The 19869-nt window shown below is 41.5% G+C and overlaps 1 protein-coding gene across 5 annotated transcripts in view; it reads left to right on the top strand.

The window, feature by feature from the left end:
* PMFBP1 (polyamine modulated factor 1 binding protein 1) overlaps positions 1 to 19869 on the top strand; it is a 1053891-nt gene that overhangs the window by 514239 nt on the left and 519783 nt on the right. For all 5 annotated transcript variants that reach the window (XM_029608277.1, XM_029608279.1, XM_029608278.1 and 2 more), the window contains 3 exons: positions 10206 to 10364; positions 17939 to 18022; positions 18195 to 18341. In XM_029608277.1, coding sequence (XP_029464137.1) covers positions 10206 to 10364; positions 17939 to 18022; positions 18195 to 18341 — 390 coding nt within the window. The remainder of the gene's footprint in view (positions 1 to 10205; positions 10365 to 17938; positions 18023 to 18194; positions 18342 to 19869) is intronic.

The following is a 19869-nucleotide window of genomic DNA, read 5'->3' as shown; positions in this document are numbered from 1 at the left end:
CGAGAGTGACAGGTCTAAACTGGTTAATGTGGACCCATCTAAGGAGGTCTTTACCGCCCGGATTCATCTTATTTCATTACAAAAGGTCCTTTCCAGCTTAGCAAACTTACTTCCTTTTGGTTCTCCTTTTACTCTAGTTTAGTAGAAGATCTGTTTCCAATTTCAATACTCTTCAGAGGTAGCTATACATCATAACATAATTATGTTAATTATGTTATTACCCCCATATATCTTAATCCAAGTTAATTCGACCTGTTCATTGTAAGACATTTACTTGTCATTGTTGTTATTGTTTAAAATGTAAACCGAATTGATCAATAATTTTGTTATTGGAAAGTCGGTATAGAAAAATGCTAAATAAATAAATAAATAAATAACAGGCCTTCCTACCTTTTGCCTTGGGCTATCTGGGCAGTGCCAAGATACTTTATAAATAGGTAACATATTGGGGCATAGGGGTGGCAGTAGCCAAATTAACATCCTGCGTCCTGTAAAACAAGTACATGGGTATGACCACTTCGCTACTGGACATCAGATCAATGGTGAGAACCCATAGGACCGTGGGACATGGCTCTGTTTGTCACCAGCACCAGGGGCAATTTTTACCTCCCAATCCCTACCTAATGTGGGTATATACTTCTCAGAATGCTGATCATGGCTTTTGGTGCTTTCTCTACTGGGCCGGATAACTGTGAGTGATCTAATCTGTGAAGTTTGCTTTTCACTCCCAATTTTTCCACATGATGTTAATTATTTTTCCAGGTATTACCGTCTCTCGTGGCATCTAGTTTTGCCCTATCTCTCATTTTGTGGGAGAAGGATTCACCGACAAGGGAGTTTTTGTGGCTCAGCACTGGAGGTGCCTGTAAGACCTGCGAGTCATCTAGCTGGACATCCACAAAAGTAGCCTCTCCAGTTCTGTAAATGTCTGTCAGCTTCTCAGAGTGTGACATGTGGGCAATCTTTGTTACAGGTGATCTTACCTCCTGAGCTGCAGGGTCTGCTCTACTCTGATTCAGTGAAGGTGGGGGTCAGCTGCGGCAGATATCCAGTCCATCAGCATCTAGAACAATGTTACATAGGGTCTCCTTTCTAAGGAGAAATACATCATTATTGTTTTCCACTTTCCTGGCTTCCGCATCGCGGAACACTATCAGAGTGGGATCTGCTAATCTCTGACAACTGAACCTTTTGGTGGGCTCTTCCTGCTCTGCTGGGCAGGTACCACTGGCTGACTTCCTCCCTTTGGCAATTCTTCCAGACAGGAGAGGGTGCTTGACCTGAGTCTGTCTTACTTCATTTAGGTAGTCAGGGACAAACTCCCGAGTAGTTCACTCCCAATCGGGAATTTCTTTGTGTTCTTTGGGACTAGAACCAGGTGCATCAATTCTCTCTCTCTCCTAACTGAATGGCAATCCAGATCTTACTTCTTATCTGCAAAGGGCATTTCCCATGGTCCCTTAGGCCACATCGCACTGAACCATCCTTAGAGTGGATCTACTCTTTAAGGAAGCAGTTAACTGTTTAAGCAAGTTCAGAGGGATTAGGATGACTTTGGAACACATACTAGGATATCCTCACAACTGAACATACCCTTGTATTCTGACGGGGATCATATTCTGGGATCCAGAGGTTCCCTTTCTCTAAGACATGCTCATGCTTCTGGACCAAGGTCCATACTCAAATGGGGGCAGTGCTCTCATGTAACAGGGTGTCACCTAGTGTTGCAGAGGCAGCAGCATCAGAAGATTCAGTTCAGGGGGAATTGCTTCACACCTTTGGTATATACCTGGAGATTAAAAATAGGATGATTTAGTTATTGTGAGCTAGTAAAGGGCCCAGAGGGGCTGTTGTCTATCTTGGTGTATGAAGCCTGGTACTGCCTTTGGGGTCCCCAGACTTCCTGATTTTCTGGGGCTCTATCTCAGGTGTTGCCATCGTGCTCTCCTGGTGGTTACTGCTGCTCCAGGGGTCCTGCGAATCACCTGAGCTGGTGTCGTCTTTTTCCATCGAATCAGCAGATTGCTCCTTGGGAGGTGTCCTAGGCTTGTTAGATTTGGGATAAGAAAAGACAGCATTAATTTCCAGGTTTTTCTTCTCTGGACTCTGAAACATGTTGAATACTTGGTACTGGTCTTTATCCTTGCACTAACCCCTGCTGGTTGATTTATTTTTGTTGACAATTTCATAGAGCTTTTCAGCTTCCTCTACTAGGGATCCTTTGGGTGCCTGCTTGCAGGCACAGAGCTGAATCCTACAATTAGTGGGAAGAGATTCATAGACAGCACCCCAGAATGGTTTGCTATTGCATTCCCCCTCGTGGAGGAGGGTCTGCCTCAGTTTATGGCTAAGCTCTCTGGCATTCATCCCCTCTGCCGGACATTGCATACACAGCCTTAGGGAGAGGTTTTTATTGGCACAGGCACCATAGTATGCAACTATCTGTGCATACTATGGTGCTATAACAACTAAAACATCCTTTTTTTTTATTTTATTTTTTTTTTACATATGGAGGACTTGAGAGTGTATGGAAGCCCTTTACTTAAAATCCTACAATCAACCATGCATACTATGGTGTTCCATAGTATGGACTTCAGTGTGTATGGTAGCCCTTTACTTTAAATTCTGCAGCCATCTGTGCACAATATGCTGTTTTCACAACTAAAACAACCTTTTTAAGGGTATACTCATGGTGGCTAGAGTTTCTTTTAAGAAATCAGTAATTTGCATTTGAGATGCTTCACTAAAGTTCAAAGGAATAAGAGCAATCTTGTCTCCCTCAGAATGCTGATGCTTTCCTTGGCCCCATTTGGCTTCAGCTTGGCTAGCAAGGTTAATAAATCCATCAGCTTAGACACTTACACAGCACTTCAGAGTTTCCCTTTGGCTGCCCATGGCAGAACAGGCAATGTCAATATTCTCCGTATGTAGCTGTGCATAGCCCAAATAGACCAATATCCATTTTTACTGACATCAGAGGGTCCACCTTAGCTCCTTGTCCTTGCTAGCAAGTATTGGGATATTTCCTACAAACCTGTAGTTATTTCAGACAGCATTTGGTCGTGCATGGCTATCCTGGAGAAATCTATTTCCTCACTTGTTTCTGTTACTATAGGAATTCATTCTAAATTGCAAACTCAAGATGAGAAAAATTCTGCATATGAAAATAGGGTGGATATGATTGAAACTGCGCTAATTCAAGTTAAAATATGTTGATACAAATATCATTAAAGAACAGACTATGCTTCATAGGAGGCTGGAAAATTTGGAAAATTCAGACAGATTTTTGAATCTTCGTGACTTAAACTTTCCAATTAGTAGATGTATTTCAACATCTGAACTTTTCAAGTCTTATTTGAAGGTGGGTTCTATTAGTGCCTGAAGCTGGAGTGCCTCCTATTGGGAACATTTTTTTTATCTTCCCCCCTCCAAAGAAGTCTGGAGGTTTTGGAGGAATTACTGAGATATCATCAGACAGCCTAGATGTTTCATGACTTTTGGAAAAATCTGAAGAGGGGAATACTTCAAGAACTACTTTACTTGTGATTTATTTTTTCCTGAAGACCGAAATAATATCCTTTGGTTGTATTTTTGTAATCAACAGAAGATATTTAAAGGGCAGAAATTATGGGTGTTCCCTGATTTGTCATGTTACACAGGAGGTTAGAAAGAAATGTCTTGCTTTAAGACAGGAGAATTTGTGATTGGGCACTACTTATTTTATTTATTTATTTAGCATTTTTATATACCGACTTTCCAATAACAGAATTACTGATCAATTCGGTTTACATTCTAAACGATAACATTGACAGGTAAATGTCTTACAATGAACAGGTCGATATAACTTGGATTAGTATATATGGGGTTAATAACATAAGTAAAAGATACGGTGCCTAATGTAGTCTAAATAAACAGTTGATAGTTATGATACTGGGTTTTGATATTAGACTGCCAAAGTTCAAGTGAGTTCTAGAGATGATCTAAATAGTTCTCTAGCGGATTACCACCGAAGGGATCATTGGCAGGGATATTCCGCAGGTTGATGTTATGGGAAAGCTTGTGTTATACGCTATCCTTGTAAATGCATTTTGAATTTAAATGGTGTGAAATATGTTTATTTTGATCCCACACATCTGCAGTTCTTCTTAGACTCCAAGCAAGTGAGTTGTGGCTAGCTTCTATCAGTAGGACATGAGTCGATTATTTAAAGGGCAAAGTTGTCTAATACAGTTGTGCAACTTGTTTTTCCTTTTTCTTGATTTCTTCTGTTAAGTTATGTCTATTATTCCCAAGGCCTTTGGGTCCCTCTTCTCAGTTGTGGTCTACTGTGGAATATGTATAGATGTATTTCTTTTTTCCGTCGATAAGCAGGGCATTTAGCCATGCAGCGAGGGTGGCATCATCCTAAATTCCCTGTTATCTACGGAAATCACTGTTTACGGTAAGCAAACTTGCTTTTTTCCTTTTTCTTTTCTTTGTAATTTTTGTTCTGTATTGATTGCATATCCAAATTTTCATTTTCAAATGATTTTGCATTTGAATTTGTTTAAATTAAGATATAGTAAAAAAAAAAAAAAAGACATAAGTACTAGACTAATCAACTGTCTATATATCATACTGACATATCATATAACATTATCCCAATCATCATTGAATTCTAAGAACTTATACTTAATTTGTATAAGCTTCCATTATTCCATCGAAATTACAGTTAGCTTTTTGGAATAAACAATTCTAAACATCTCCATATATGGTTAAGCTTGGCTACTAAAGATTATATAAATATATAATTTCTAGAACATAAGAAAATACCATACCGGGTCAGACCAAGGGTCCATCAAGTCCAGCATCCTGTTTCCAACAGTGGCCAGTCCAGGCCATAAGAACCTGGCAAGTACCCAAAAACTAAGTTTATTCCATGTTACACAGTGGCAGTGGCTATTCTCTAAGTGAACTTAATAGCAGGTAATGGACTTCTCCTCCAAGAACTTATCCAATCCTTTTTTAAACACAGCTATACTAACTGCACTAACCACATCCTCTGGCAACAAATTCCAGAGTTTAATTGTGCGTTGAGTAAAAAAGAACTTTCTCCGATTAGTTTTAAATGTGCCCCATGCTAACTTCATGGAGTGCCCCCTAGTCTTTCTATTATCTGAAAGAGTAAATAACCGATTCACATCTACCCGTTCTAGACCTCTCATGATTTTAAACATCTCTATCATATCCCCCCTCAGCCATCTCTTCTCCAAGCTGAAAAGTCCTAACCTCTTTAGTCTTTCCTCATAGGGGAGCTGTTCCATTCCCCTTATTTTGGTAGCCCTTTTCTGTACCTTCTCCATCGCAATTATATTTTTTTGAGATGCGGCGACCAGAATTGTACACAGTATTCAAGGTGCGGTCTCACCATGGAGCGATACACAGGCATTATGACATTTTCCGTTTTATTCACCATTCCCTTTCTAATAATTCCCAACATTCTGTTTGCTTTTTTGACTGCCGCAGCACATTGAACCGACGATTTCAATGTGTTATCCACTATGACGCCTAGATCTCTTTCTTGGGTTGTAGCACCTAATATGGAACCCAACATTGTGTAATTATAGCATGGATTATTTTTCCCTATATGCATCACCTTGCACTTATCCACATTAAATTTCATCTGCCATTTGGATCCCCAATTTTCCAGTCTCACAAGGTCTTCCTGCAATTTATCACAATCTGCTTGTGATTTAACTATTCTGAACAATTTTGTGTCATCTGCAAATTTGATTATCTCACTCGTATTTCTTTCCAGATCATTTATAAATATATTGAAAAATAAGGGTCCCAATACAGATCCCTGAGGCACTCCACTGTCCACTCCCTTCCACTGAGAAAATTGTCCATTTAATCCTACTCTCTGTTTCCTGTCTTTTAGCCAGTTTGCAGTCCACGAAAGGACATCGCCACCTATCCCATGACTTTTTACTTTTCCTAGAAGCCTCTCATGAGGAACTTTGTCAAATGCCTTCTGAAAATCCAAGTATACTATATCTACCGGTTCACCTTTATCCACATGTTTATTAACTCCTTCAAAAAAGTGAAGCAGATTTGTGAGGCACGACTTTCCCTGGGTAAAGCCATGCTGACTTTTTTCCATTAAACCATGTCTTTCTATATGTTCTGTGATTTTGATGTTTAGAACACCTTCCACTATTTTTCCTGGCACTGAAGTCAGGCTAACCATTCTGTAGTTTCCCGGATCGCCCCTGGAGCCCTTTTTAAATATTGGGGTTACATTTACTATCCTCCAGTCTTCAGGTACAATGGATGATTTTAATGATAGGTTACAAATTTTTACTAATAGGTCTGAATTTTCATTTCTTAGTTCCTTCAGAACTCTGGGGTGTATATCATCTGGTCCAGATGATTTACTACTCTTCAGTTTGTCAATCAGGCCTACCACATCTTCTAGGTTCACCGTGATTTGATTCAGTTCATCTGAATCATTACCCATGAAAACCTTCTCCATTACGGGTACCTCCCCAACATGCTCTTCAGTAAACACTGAAGCAAAGAAATCATTTAATCTTTCCGCGATGGCCTTATCTTCTCTAAGTGTCCCTTTAACCCCTCGATCATCTAACAGTCCAACTGACTCCCTCACAGGCTTTCTGCTTCGGATATATTTTTAAAAGTTTTTACTGTGAGTTTTTGCCTCTACAGCCAACTTCTTTTCAAATTCTCTCTTAGCCTGTCTAATCAATGTCTTACATTTAACTTGCCAATGTTTATGCTTTATCCTATTTTCTTCTGTTGGATCCTTCTTCCAGTTTTTGAATGAAGATCTTTTGGCTAAAATAGCTTCTTTCACTTCCCCTTTTAAGCATGCCGGTAATCGTTTTGCCTTCTTTCCACCTTTCTTAATATATGGAATACATCTAGACTGTGCTTCTAGAATGGTATTTTTTTAACAATGACCACACCTCTTGGACATTTTTTACCTTTATAGCTGCTCCTTTCAGTTTTTTTCTAACAATTTTTCTCATTTTATCAAAGTTTCCCTTTTGAAAGTTTAGCTACATCATTTTCAGAACCTTTGCTTTCAGATGTTTCTAGCCAGGCCTAAAAGCACAGACTCGGTCCCTACGACAGCACTTACCATAATCTAAGGATTTCAAGCTGGAAATCATGAAATTTACGACAGAGCCAACCAATCACCCTCCATTTCAAATCTCACTAATTTTCTTACATCAGTGGCCAGAAACTGAAATTGAACCCCTCTAAATTGGAATTTCTCTGAATTAGCTGCCAAGGTCATCTTTTATAGCCACCAATATACCTGTTAGACATGCTATTGCATACCAAAAAATCAATACAAAGTTTAGGGGTCCAACTTGATCAAAACATCAGCATGGAAACACACATCTCCAAAGTAGTAAAAACATCATGTATGCACCTGCATTAAATCTGCCAAGTATGGAACTACCTAGACAAACACAATCTGATTTAGTAATCCACATACCAATCACCAGCAGAATAGACTATTGGAATTCTTTATTCAATGGCATCTCCCTATACAATTGAAAATGCCTACAGCCTCCTACATTACACAGCAGCAAGAATCCTAGTAAAAGAAAAAAGCATCTGATCACATAAAACCTATTCTGTCTCGGCTACACTGGCTACCAATAGACAGCAGGATCAAATTCAAAACACTGTTTTGTCTTCAAGTGAATGATCAAACAGACCCCAGAGCATCTCTCGCAACTCCTCCCTTATGCCCCCAAGAGAGAACTCAGATCTTTCCACCTGGCCCTACTTTCCACGCAGCTCTACTTTCCACCCCCCCCCCCCCCCCCCCCGGCCTCTCTGCTGGACTTCCCTGCACCAGATTTCAGGCCTTTAGCTGTTACATACCAAAAATCTGGAACCTGCTTCCATTATCTCTATTTTTGGAGCCCAGCTACCTCACCTTCAGAAGAAAGATAAAGCATGGCTTTTTAACCAAGCATTACCAACAGACTTCCTGACCAATAACCTAGTTATCTTAGAGGTATTCCTATTTCTACAGTAACAACAAAATAACCCAACTATGAATCTGTTTTTAAATATAGAGATCCTCAACCAATATTGCTTGTTGATCTAATACTATTGTAACCTACTTTAAATTTATTGTAATCTGCTTTGAATCCATTCATGGTAAAACATGGAATATCAAATTTCAATAAATAAATAAAGTAATAGGGCTTTCCATTATTTAGTTCTGACACTCTGGAACAGCTTACCTAGAGATGCCAGATATTCAAGAAAGTTTTGCAAGTATCTTGACTTTTTGGGCAGGCATACCCTGCTTTCTGTGGTGATGTATATACTAAGTACATTAAGATTAGACAGGTTTTTATAAACATTATAGTACTGGGTATCTAAGTATGCTTATAATGATATAAGCATTTATATTGCTTTTAGTCTATATTGTATTACCTTCATATTTTGATTTATGTGCTATTTTTGTTTTGTTTTTCTTGTTTTAGTTATGCAGTTTTGAATTAGTTATTTTTTTTTTTATATGTTGTAATGGAAAAGATTGGGAAGAGGTAATAGCTTATATTTTTTCATTTTAATATTTCAGTGTTGTATAGTTTTTTTGTACCTAGTCAGGGTGCCTAGGTAATTGGGCAAGAAATTAAATTTTTATAAACAAATAATAGGAAACTAAACAAGTTGTAGATTTTTCTAACTTTAATATTGTAGTACCTAGGAATGTTGCTTAAATCTCCAATCTCTTGCTCTCATGGCTTGGATGTTGAGACCATAGTATTACACTTTTACAGGCTCTTTGATGCAAAGTCTGGCTTAAAGATGTAATCTACAGAAAGTCTTATGATTGCAATGGATCAAGCTTGTTATTGTTATGAAAGCAAGGTCCTAACCTTTTTTCCTGTCACAAACAAAAACTGCTTAAATACCTTCTACATATTTAAGTGTCTGTTAGGTTTCATTTAATAACAGTTGGCGTATCTCACTATTAGGTTGAAGGAAGATAATTTCTGTATAACTTTTATCTGCAAAATTCATATGGGGCTTGCTTAATTGAAGTCTGCCATCAAGCTTCTCACTATGTCTAGGGACTTCAGCGTGGTTTTAACAAAACTAATGAAAGTCCCTTTTGAGTCTCTCAGATCTTTTGGGCTAAAGTACCTAACCAGGAAGGTCACACTTTTGATGATGGTAACTTCTGCCCGCAGAGTTGAAGAGCTTCAGGCCCTAGTAATTTATGCACTTTATACCAAGTTTCAATACAATAGGATAGTGCTACACCCTAAGATACTGCCTAACAGGGTGTTGAATTTCCACCTTAATTAGTCAATCATCCTTTCAACATTTTTCCCAAAGCAAATACCAATGAGCCTTGCTCACTTTGGATTGTAAGAAGACTGTTAACCTTCTATCTGGAGTCAACTAAAAATCTTAGAAAGTCCACTCAGCTTTTTGTTTCCTTTTGCCCCCAAAATAGATTAAATTGCTGTGTCAAAGAGAACATTATCTAATTGGATAATGGATTGTATATCTTTCACTTATGCCTAGGCAGGTTTGACCCTAAAAGGGTATGTGTCAAGGCCCATAATGTAAGGGCAGTGGCTATGCTGATGGCTCGTCTAAGAAATAAGTAGAGATTTATATGGAGTTCAGGCCACACATTATTGTTTAGTAACATCAAATTTGGTGATTTTTTTTTTTGCTTTTTAGCGGGTTAGAGCCCAACTCCACTTCAAGGGCCCAACCTACCAAAAAGATTTATGCCACCCTATTACTGAGGCTATCATTGCCCCCCCCCCCCCCTTTTTTTTTTTTTGCTGAAGACAGCCTTTAGATAGGGATTCCTGTGTATGACTTCAGTGAACTGCTTATCTTTAGGGGAAACAAAGTTGCTTACCTGTAACAGATGTTCTCTGAAGACAGCAGTTCATCAGTCACACAAACCTTCCCCCCTCCTCTTCTGGAGTTGAGTTTTATTAACTTAATTACAGAACTGGGGTATGCTGGGTGAGCATAGGAACATGGGAACATGGGAACTGCCATGTGTACCCAGAGAGGTTTGAGGTTTTCCTGGAAAGCTCTGGAGACATCCAGTTCCGAGTGATGTTATTGCACATGTATGTGATTGGTGGACTGCTATCGTCTTTGCTTTATAGATGTATCTCTATCTTCTATAACTCTAGATGAGTCTTCAAGAGCAGACGTTGCATGAAGTAGAGGAGGAGCGAGCCAGGCTCCAGGAACATTGTCACCACCTGGAAGAAGAGACTGGTTACTTGCATGCCCAGCTGGAAGCCCAGAGCTTGGCAGTTGAGAATGAGCAGACCATCCTAGTCAGTAAAGTGAGCATTGCAGAGTCAATGATATCAGGGAAAGCACAAGGCTTAAGGGCTCGATCAGAATTAAAATTATGAAAAATGTAAAGATATTACAAAATTAAATGTAGGGTTAATACTTGTGAAAAATATGGATGCTACCAGAATACAGCTAAAACCAGCTTCAACTGAGTCTCACTCACTGAGGCTAACCTTTCACTTGCTACTCATTTTCTTATAACCCTGTAATATAGGGCTAAGCTAAATTTGTTCTCTTTGTATGTGTTGGGGGATGCTCTTGAAAGGTTTCTCTACATTTCAGAGGAGGTCTCCTAGTTAACTTAGGAAGGGGGATGTCCTATAGCTGTTTTGGGAAAAGACATTTTTAAATAGAGAGTTATTCTTTGCTTGGGAGGAAGGGCTTTTGGGTAGTATGAGAAGGGAAGAGCCTCCAGTTGGCTGAATGAGAGGATTCAGTTATCCTTGTGGGCAGTTCTTAGATTGCAAGTGAAGTTCTTGGTTATGTGAAAGCCTTCTATAGAAAGATGTAAGCTGCTGAATACACCAAATGTTAAAATAGAAGATATGGTGGCAATCAAGATGAAAGGTAATGGAATGTTGTGCCGAAACATGGTTTGCCATCTTAATAAAGTTTAATGGTGGAACTATAATTTGAGCTCCCAATGTAGCACGTATAAAACATGATATCATGTCAGGCAGTGTTTATCCTTCCTTTAACAATCCATGGAAGTTTTCCTGTTTACACCTTTTTATATGCAATTATTCTAAAAAACAAAAAAAGAATATATGGACATTATGGACCAATGATCAAATCAGACCCGTATGTGCTAGAAGGTGAAAAAGCATTAAGTAACTTGTGCATGGGTGGAATGAAGGTCCTTATATAAGAAGAAAAAGTTTGCATATTTCTGGTGAAGTGAGGTACTTAAAACATAACATAATTTAAAGTGCTGTTTAAGTGTAGGTTTCACAACCTAACATGCTTACCCTCCTCATCCAACCTTATATTACCTCCTAGACTTGATATGTTTATTTCTGTAAATGCTCACATTGTTATAATGTTTCAAAACTACTATGAAAATTGTTCACTCTGTAAACCGTTATGATGGCTCTACCGAATAACGGTATATAAAACTCATCAAATAAATAAATAAATGGTAGGTAATATTTAGTATGTTTCTGCCTGAATTGTTTGTATTTCTGCAGGGAAAACCAGGTTCCTGTTCCTACCTCAGATCAGTCCAGACGCATGGGTTTTTCATCCCTACCAACAGATGAACACAGAGAAGAAGAGCTTTAAAGACACTTCACTACTTATGCTAACATGTCACCTGCAGTCCCTCAGTATGTCTCCAGAAGATGGTAGAGGTGCAAAAGTTGCAGTGTTGCGGTGGCGTCGGGGAACGAGGGTGTGCCGCCCGATTCGGGGAGCGATTCTGCAGGTCCTGCGTGTCGGTAATCAAAATTGCGCATAGGACCTGCAGAATCGCTTCCCGATTGGCCGACTACGCAGCCGCCGCCATCCGGCCGAAGTCCCCTGTGTCTCCCCTTCCCCCCAATCATGGGAAGAGCCCACGTTCCTATCCTCCTCCTCCGGTAGAGACCGACCTCCTGGGTCCTGCGTCTCCCTGCGTTAGGTAATTAGGTAATCAAAAAAAGGTAATCAAATTAACAGCGTCTGGTGGGGGGGGGGGGTCTGAGCACATTCTATCTGGGCACATACTATTTGAGCGCATACTGTCTGGGCGCATGCTACCACGGCTCTTTGTGGGCAAGAATTTGCACATGTTCTCCCGAAATAGTTATGGTGCCGGGAACATGGAGCTTTCAGCATCTGGCTCGGCTGTCCTAGAGGTTAAGACTCCAATCCTGAACCTTGCAGACACCACTGGTTCAAGCCCCCATCAGGGGTCCTATCCAGACAAGTAGTTTTTGAAGGAGTGTAGAAAGGAACCTACTCTAGTGAAGTCATATAAAGACAGTTTGCACTTTGTGTATGGTGTAATTATATTTATGCGGCTTGCCACATAAAGGCAATAGAGCCATCGCTTTCTCTGTGTCTGTGTCAGCGTTGGTTGGGCAAGGTGATTTACCTACTATGGATTTTACTGATGCTGGGCCATCCCTTCGAACTGAGGGGAATGGGGCTGAAGGCGATACAATGAATGTATCCCCTCCTACTTAACTTCCCATGACCAAGACATCTATGAGAGATGTGGGTCAGTCTGTCAGTGGTAGTCTTGGGCCTATAGGCTCCAGGATTGACCAGTCCTCCTTTTCCTGGGAGATATTCCAGGGTCTGTAGACTTTTCTGCAAGGTCACCCGGTGGAGACTGAGGGTCCCCTCTTTTCAACCACTGCGTGCATGCACCATGATGAGGTGGTCCCTGTTGACGTTCAGGAGGATGTGGTTGACAATACGTTGGATGCTTCTGATGGGGATTTGATTTTCTCCCTTCTGGATGAAGGGGGAGATTCTTCAGGACTTGGAGCCACACTACCTCGGATCTGAGTTTTTCACAGAGTTGAGTTGCTAAGTCTGTTGTTTCAGACTCTGAAGACATTCAATGTGGCTGAGGGTGACTATATGGGGGTGCAAAGGAAGGGCCCCTTATTGGTTATTCTATGCAAGGCATCAAGCTTCTTTCCCCTCCTGGAGGCAGTTTGAGTTGATTGTCCTTGAAGGAATGCCCCTGAAACTAAATTCATAGGAAGGCATGCTTTAGTGGGATTGTGCCCTTTGGTCTGAAGATGAGGGTACAGTTGTAATTTCCAAAGGTAGATACCTTGGTAGGTATTATTTGCAAGTGAACTACCATCCCAGTATAAGGAGGGGCAGCTCTATGTGATGCTCAGTGTATACGTTTGACACTATCCTTTGGCAGATTTTGAGGCCATGGCAATGCATTTGCAGAATACTCCTTGGTAGATTGGACTTGTTGTGTCTCTCTTGAGACACATAAGGAATGGGGTCCGATGGTAGTTCAGTATGGAACTGGGGGTGGGCCGCATTCTTGGCCAAGGTGCGCTGTGACTTGGGGCGGACAGCCGCTAGACAGGTGACTTCCGTGATTGTGACTACATGCCGGCTGTGGCTACAACTTACAGGTCCAAGCTCATAAGGTTACCTTTTTAGGGTTTTCTCTTATGATACACGCTCTGGTACTGGAGCTCCTCGATCTTCACAATAAAGGTCCGAAAACTCACCTACTAGCTCAGAGGTGGGTCCAGTTTATGATGGAACAGTGGACCCTTGGCATAAAGGATGGCTGTGCTCTGGAATTCCTCAAGATGCTGTTATGATCTCTCTGTGCAACTCTCTACCGAAGACAGTAGCAATAGAGAGTACCTTATGAAGGCTGTTGGACTCGACAGCCATCATACCTGTTCCCACATTGCAAGAAAACATGGGCAATTATTCCCCTTATTCTATTGTTCCTAAGGAAGTTAATCGTATTTGAGTTTGACTCCTTTTGGAGGAATCACTGTGTCAGAGGAGTTTCATTCTTACGGATTTACGCATTTGCTAGGAAAATTAGCATTTCCTGAACTTAAACATTCTGGGACATCATTATCATTTTCAGGCACTGTCCTTCAGGTTGGCGATTAGACCCAGGACCTTCTACAAGGTCATGTTGGTAACTGCGCAAAGGACGACTTACAGCTGTCTCAGATGCTGGAGTATTGCGGTGTTTGGTCAGTGTGAACTCGGGCAGACTAATTCTGCTGGAGAGTCGAGGTTGGAAATTAATTGTTCAGTTTTTGGGGCTACTTTGAACATTGTCCCCTGTGCAAAGGCACACTTGCGGCCCCTTCAGTGCATGTTGCTCTCCTGGTAGCATCTATGATCACAGAAGTGTATAGTGTGGTTTCACTTGCCCCTTGCGGTGAGAGTTCAGTTGCAGTGGTGACTACAAGCGGATCATCTTAGGAAGCGGATTTCCCTGGAGACACCGGGTTGGTTGCTTCTTATGTTAAATGCAATCTTTCTAAGTTGTGGGGCTCACTATCAGGAGTTGGAAGCATGCGCAGTTCAGCTGGCATGTTTGTGCTTCACTGAGCAGCTAGAAGCTCGTCCTATTATGGTTCTGTCGGACAATGCATTGACTGTGCTCTACATCAATCATCTAAACAGACCCAGAAGGCTGTAAACTCATGGTAGTGCGCAAGGGTCGTCAGATATCGCGGAGGTATCGCAATTCTTCAGTTGGTGGTCCAAGAATTCAAAATTTTTGTGCTCTTCTTCCGATGTGGCTGCGGAATAGGTTGTTGTGAGCCTATCTGTCATGAACACAGGCAGAATCTATCACAAGTTTTTCGAGGATCTTGGTTATAAAAGGAAGATTGGAGATGGGCCTGTAGTTTGATGGGTCGGATTTGTCAAGATGAGGTTTTTTGAGGGTTGGCTTGATGACAGCGCATTTGAGTGTCTGGGAAGATTCCCTGTTCGAGTGAAAGGTTGACTATGTCTGCTATAGGTCTAGCAATGGTGTTGGAGATTTGCTTTAGGAATTTTATTGAGATGGGGTCAAGGGGGTGTGCGGCGGGATTTATTTTTTGGATGATTCTTCGACCTCAGTTGATGCAACTGACTCGAATTGTGTCCATGTGGTTATGGTTAAGTTTGGTTTTGAAGTTGTCTTGTTCGCGTGTGGGTTCATTGTGATTAGTTTTGATATTTTGTCATTAAAACAGTGGGCTAGTTCTTCGCAGGTTCTCGTAGGGTTTTCAAAAGAAGGTGAGTTGTGAGTTGGTTGTGTCAAGTCTGAGACATATGCAAATAGGGTTTTGGGATTCGGGGGCAAGGAGGCTCATGAGACTTCATGTGGGTGGAGCAATGCCTGGTGGAAGGGGAGCTGGTTCTCATTCACTCCAGAAATTGAGCAGGTGAATTACACGTCACTCTCAACAAAAAACATTGACATTATATCATTGACGTTTGTGGCATCTTTGGGTTAGTTAGGAGAGAAAGCATGTAAAGCAGTGGATTTTATGATTCTATTATGAGATGTTATGAAAGAGTCAATGAATTCGTTGCATAAAGCATGAAGTGTTTGTTGGCGCTATAGTTGTGATTTTGTTTCACATTTTTGACCAGGATATTTGTCTTTTGAGGAAGATTGTTCCCTGAGGAAGTCTGGTTGGGCGAAACGAGGGTCCCTTGTTGGGGAAGACCTTTTTGGAATATCTATACGATTGGAATTTATTCAGACATCAGCATGTGCGATTATTTCTAGACATCTCCTATATATGTTAATTTTGAATGAGGGAGCAAATATCTTTTTTAAGAGATTAAAGAATTTTTTGTGGTTGTACATGTATGAATGTGGATGAATTGGGTTTGTTACAGTATAATTGAGGTTGGGTTTTAGTGGGGTTTCATATGCAAATTTTTAGAGGCTATTGTGAAATAGTTATATATTACATGGTGAATGTTTAAATATTATTTGAATTGTGTATCGGATAAATTTGGCATTTCTATGTATATATGATTTCCATATTTTTCTCTGAAATATAGTTATTGTAATGAAATATGTATAATTTCCATTATTTGTGAATATTTTTGAGAAACCTCTCATTGTCTCATTCACTCCAGCCAGGGTGTTCCCCATCTGGACTTGCTGGCAATGAGGCAGAACGCCAAAGCGTGCCACTTTTTTCAGTCACAGGCAGGAAGTTGGAGCAGAGGCATCAATGTTTTGTTCTCCCATGGTTATGTGGGATTCGGTGTACATGTTTCCTCCATGGGCCCTAATAGGCAGAGTAATAAGGTGTCTCAGGATTCACCCAGGATGGGGATCCTCCTAGTTTCAGAGTGGCTGCATTGGCCGTGGTTTATGGATTAGATAGATATAGAGGTGGATGATCCTCATAGGCGTGGATGTCTTCCCAGCTTGTATCTTCTTGGATCTAGTAGCTCGCTTTTATCTCTTGGCTTGACCTTTGAAATAAATTGCTAGCAATTGAAAGGCTATTCGGGGGAAGTTATTTTGACCTTATGGCAGGCTAGGAGGCCTTCCATTTCATTGGCTTGTGTCAGGGAGTGGAGAGTGCTTTAGGGAGTGTATTGCACCTCTTCTGGCATTGCTTTCTCACATCTTTGCCTTTTTGCATACCAATTTAGCAAAAAGCCTCACATTTAATTCTTTAAGAATTCATATGGCAGCTTTGGGCTCTTTTAGAGGTAAAGTGCAGGAGTTGTCCCTGGCTTCATTTTTGGATGTGGCCTATTTTCTTTGGGGGCGAAGCATTGGCAACCACCAGTGAGATTAGCATTTCCCTTGTGGAAATATAATTTAGTTTTGGGTTTCTCTGTGATCCTCCATTTGATCTGTTTTGGTAAGCGTCGCTTAAGGACTTTTACTAAAGTTGACTTACTTGTGGTGTTTGGTTTGGCCAGGGAGATTTCAGACATGTAAGTGCTGTTTTGTAAGGATCCTTTTTCTTCAGATTTCATATAATGAGGTCTCTTTACGCATGGTACCTCCCTTTTTTTTTTTTTTGCCTAAGGTGGTTTTTCCTTTCACCTAAGACAGATGGTAAAACTTCTGCTTTTTTGGAATTTAGACCTTTCTTCTCTGCATACAAAGAATCTTCAGTTTTGGAAGTGTGTCTGGTCCCTATTATGCTTTTTGAAGGTCACCAACAGTTTTTGAAACTCTGTTCACCTGTTTGTTCTGTTTGGTGGAACATGGAAAAGGAATAAAGCTTCTAAAGCAACCATTGTACAATGGCTAAAGGAGGTCATTAGGGTTGCTTATCTTTGTAAGTGATATCCGATCCGGATGGCTCTACGAGCCCATTCTATCAAGATGCAGGCAACATCCTGGGATGAGTGTCAGTTGGCTTTCCCACAGCAGTTCTGTCGAGCAGCGACCCGGTCTTCTCTCACAAGGCTTTACTGACTTGATATTTGGGTACCAGAGGTGGCTAATTTTTGGAGAGAGTGTACTGTGAGTGGGTCTTTCTGATTCCTGCCCAGTTTAGGAGAGCTTGGGTACATCCCATTCACCTGGACTGATATGAGGTATTGGTTCTTACCTGCTAATTTTCATTCCTGGAATACCACAGATCAGTCCAGCGATCCACCCTTTCTGGAAAGACCGCTCAGTTTCTGTGTGTAGATAGTAAGAAATTGTTTTAGGTTTTGGAGTCATCAGTCTCCTTTATTTGCAGAAAGCCTCTGAGTCGGGGCTCAACCTTTTCCCTGCTTATATTTGGGTAGGGCAGTTGTTTCTGGTTTATTCTTATCTTGGTTTGGGTACAGGTCATACTGAGAGACTGCAGGTAGCATGCTAGCATAAGTAGTACAGTGTCAGTAAAGCTTTTGTGTTCTGTCTCCATCTGCTGATAGGGATGAAAAACCCATGCATCTGGATTGATCTCTGGTATTCCAGGAGGGAAAATTAGCCCGTAAGAAACACTTTTCCTATCTCCCTAATTAAAGGGGGGCTAAGTGAGCAATATTCTCTGAAAAAAGAGCCAGATATATTAGATGCATGTAGGCCCAAGCTATTAGCAGGACACTATCAAGTAGTTTTATTGAAATGTCACTGAACTGTTTTCCCTTCTCTCTGCAGCTCAGCCATAAGGTTGGACAGTTGGAGAGACTCAAAAAAGAGCTGCTGAAGATGAAGGCTGAGGTACATGCTGCAGAGCAAAAGGTATCTTTCTGGCAAGGGAGAAAAATGTTTGCTTGTCTACTCTTGCATTTACTCTGCTTTTCATTTCTTCCAGTGCAGTACTATGTGATTGTTCTACCTTAACAGATTTGAGAAATGTTAGAGAACCATTCCCTATTTGTAACCCATGTCTGATTCTTCCCGCTTCTTTCAGGTTTTGCAATATGGACACACAATGAACAGCTTGAGACGGGACCGGAGCATGTGTGAAACGGAAACATCATCTCTCAACAATACTGTCCAGAAGCTGGAGAAAGAGTTGTGCAAGAGTCAAGTCCAGCAGCAAGAGAGAGATGAAGAAGTACATTGCTTTCTTTCTATCTTTGTGATGGGGAGGGTGGAGATTCAGAGATTTTCTAGCATGGACCTAATGGAGGGTGAAATAATTCCATTAGATCTAGCAGGTTTGAAGATATTCATACTAAGACTCTGCTGCCCCCTAGTGCAGAGGTAGCCAACTCTGGTCCTCAAGAACCACAAACAAGCCTGGTTTTCAGGATATCTACAATGAATATGCATGAGGTAGATTTGCATACAATGGAGGCAATGCATTGGCCACCCCTGGTCCTGGTACCTTTTGGAAAAGGGGTGTCCTCAAAGTACTTATTGTCCCTACAAATTCTCAGTAGTTTCGTCAGGAATCATTATGGAGAGAAGTGTCTCAAGCTTCTGAAGGATCTCCATAAAGGTCAATGTGGTTTGAACTCTGTCCTCATGAATATAGGAAGGCCTGGTCTCATTAAAACGGTACCTTTCCTACCGTTCTCAGAAGACCTATTCTTTTTAACTAATAATTGTGAATGCCAAATCAATTGCCAAGAAGGGACCTATTATTGTTTATTTATTGAGAGACCAGCATCCAGACTACTGTTGCATTACAGTCTTGGCTCACAAATACAGACATTGTCATTTTTAATCAGCTATGCCCTCCACATTATGTTTCCATGTCTCAACCTTTTCCCAACAGACATGGCAGAGGTCTATTAATTATCCATAAGAAATGTTATAGCTCATTGAATGCATTCTTAATGTTTCATGCAAGATTTGGCTGTTCCCTGTACGTACCAGGATCAGTCCAGGACACCTGGGTTGTGACTCCGCACCAGTAGATGGAGACAGAGCAAAACTTGTGGGCGGAGCCATATATGCCCCTGTGCCAGTCACAGCCCCTCAGTCTTACTCTGTCTCCAGTAGATGGTGCAGGTGCGGTCACAGCCTCTTCCCGCCCTGGGTCTTTTTTTTAGTCAGTCAGGGTGGTTTGTTGCTTTTTTTCTCAGTGCTGATTAGTTTGAGTTTCAAGAAATTTATTTTAGTTTGGAAAGTTTGAAGGAATCCGGTCCGTCCTGCCTCCCAGGGGGGTTTGAAGGTCCTGAGGGGACTATCCCCCCCTGGTTGAGGCCGCTGCCAGGGCTGAGGGCCCGGCTGAACTAGTGGCAGCGTCGGGGGTGACACCGGGGAGCCCGGTTCACTCACCCCCGCTGGAGTAGGACCTCAGGACCGAGGACAGCAGCAAGTACAAAAAAAAAAAAAAAGTGTTTATTTTGTTTCTGTCGGCTCTCCGTTTTCTTTGCGCTCCGTCTCGGGGGTTCCTCGGGGGGAGCGGCTGGACGGGGGGGCCGAATCTAATCTTTTTCTTCAGTTTTTGTTGTCTGTGTTTTTGCCGCGTTTGTGCGAGAGGTCGCGGGGGTCGGTCTGCCGGTCATGCGGCCCGGCGCGTGCACGGTTTGTAGGAACGGGCTCTGTTCTCCCTGCATCTCGGGCGGAGAGGGACCGTCCGGGACGAGTCGGGGGGTGCCGTTCCCGCTCAGCTCGATCACCGCCGCGCGTTG

Source organism: Rhinatrema bivittatum, chromosome 7 (assembly GCF_901001135.1).
Source record: "Rhinatrema bivittatum chromosome 7, aRhiBiv1.1, whole genome shotgun sequence".
NCBI classification, from domain to species: domain Eukaryota; kingdom Metazoa; phylum Chordata; class Amphibia; order Gymnophiona; family Rhinatrematidae; genus Rhinatrema; species Rhinatrema bivittatum.
This window is presented reverse-complemented; position numbering and strand designations above follow the sequence as displayed.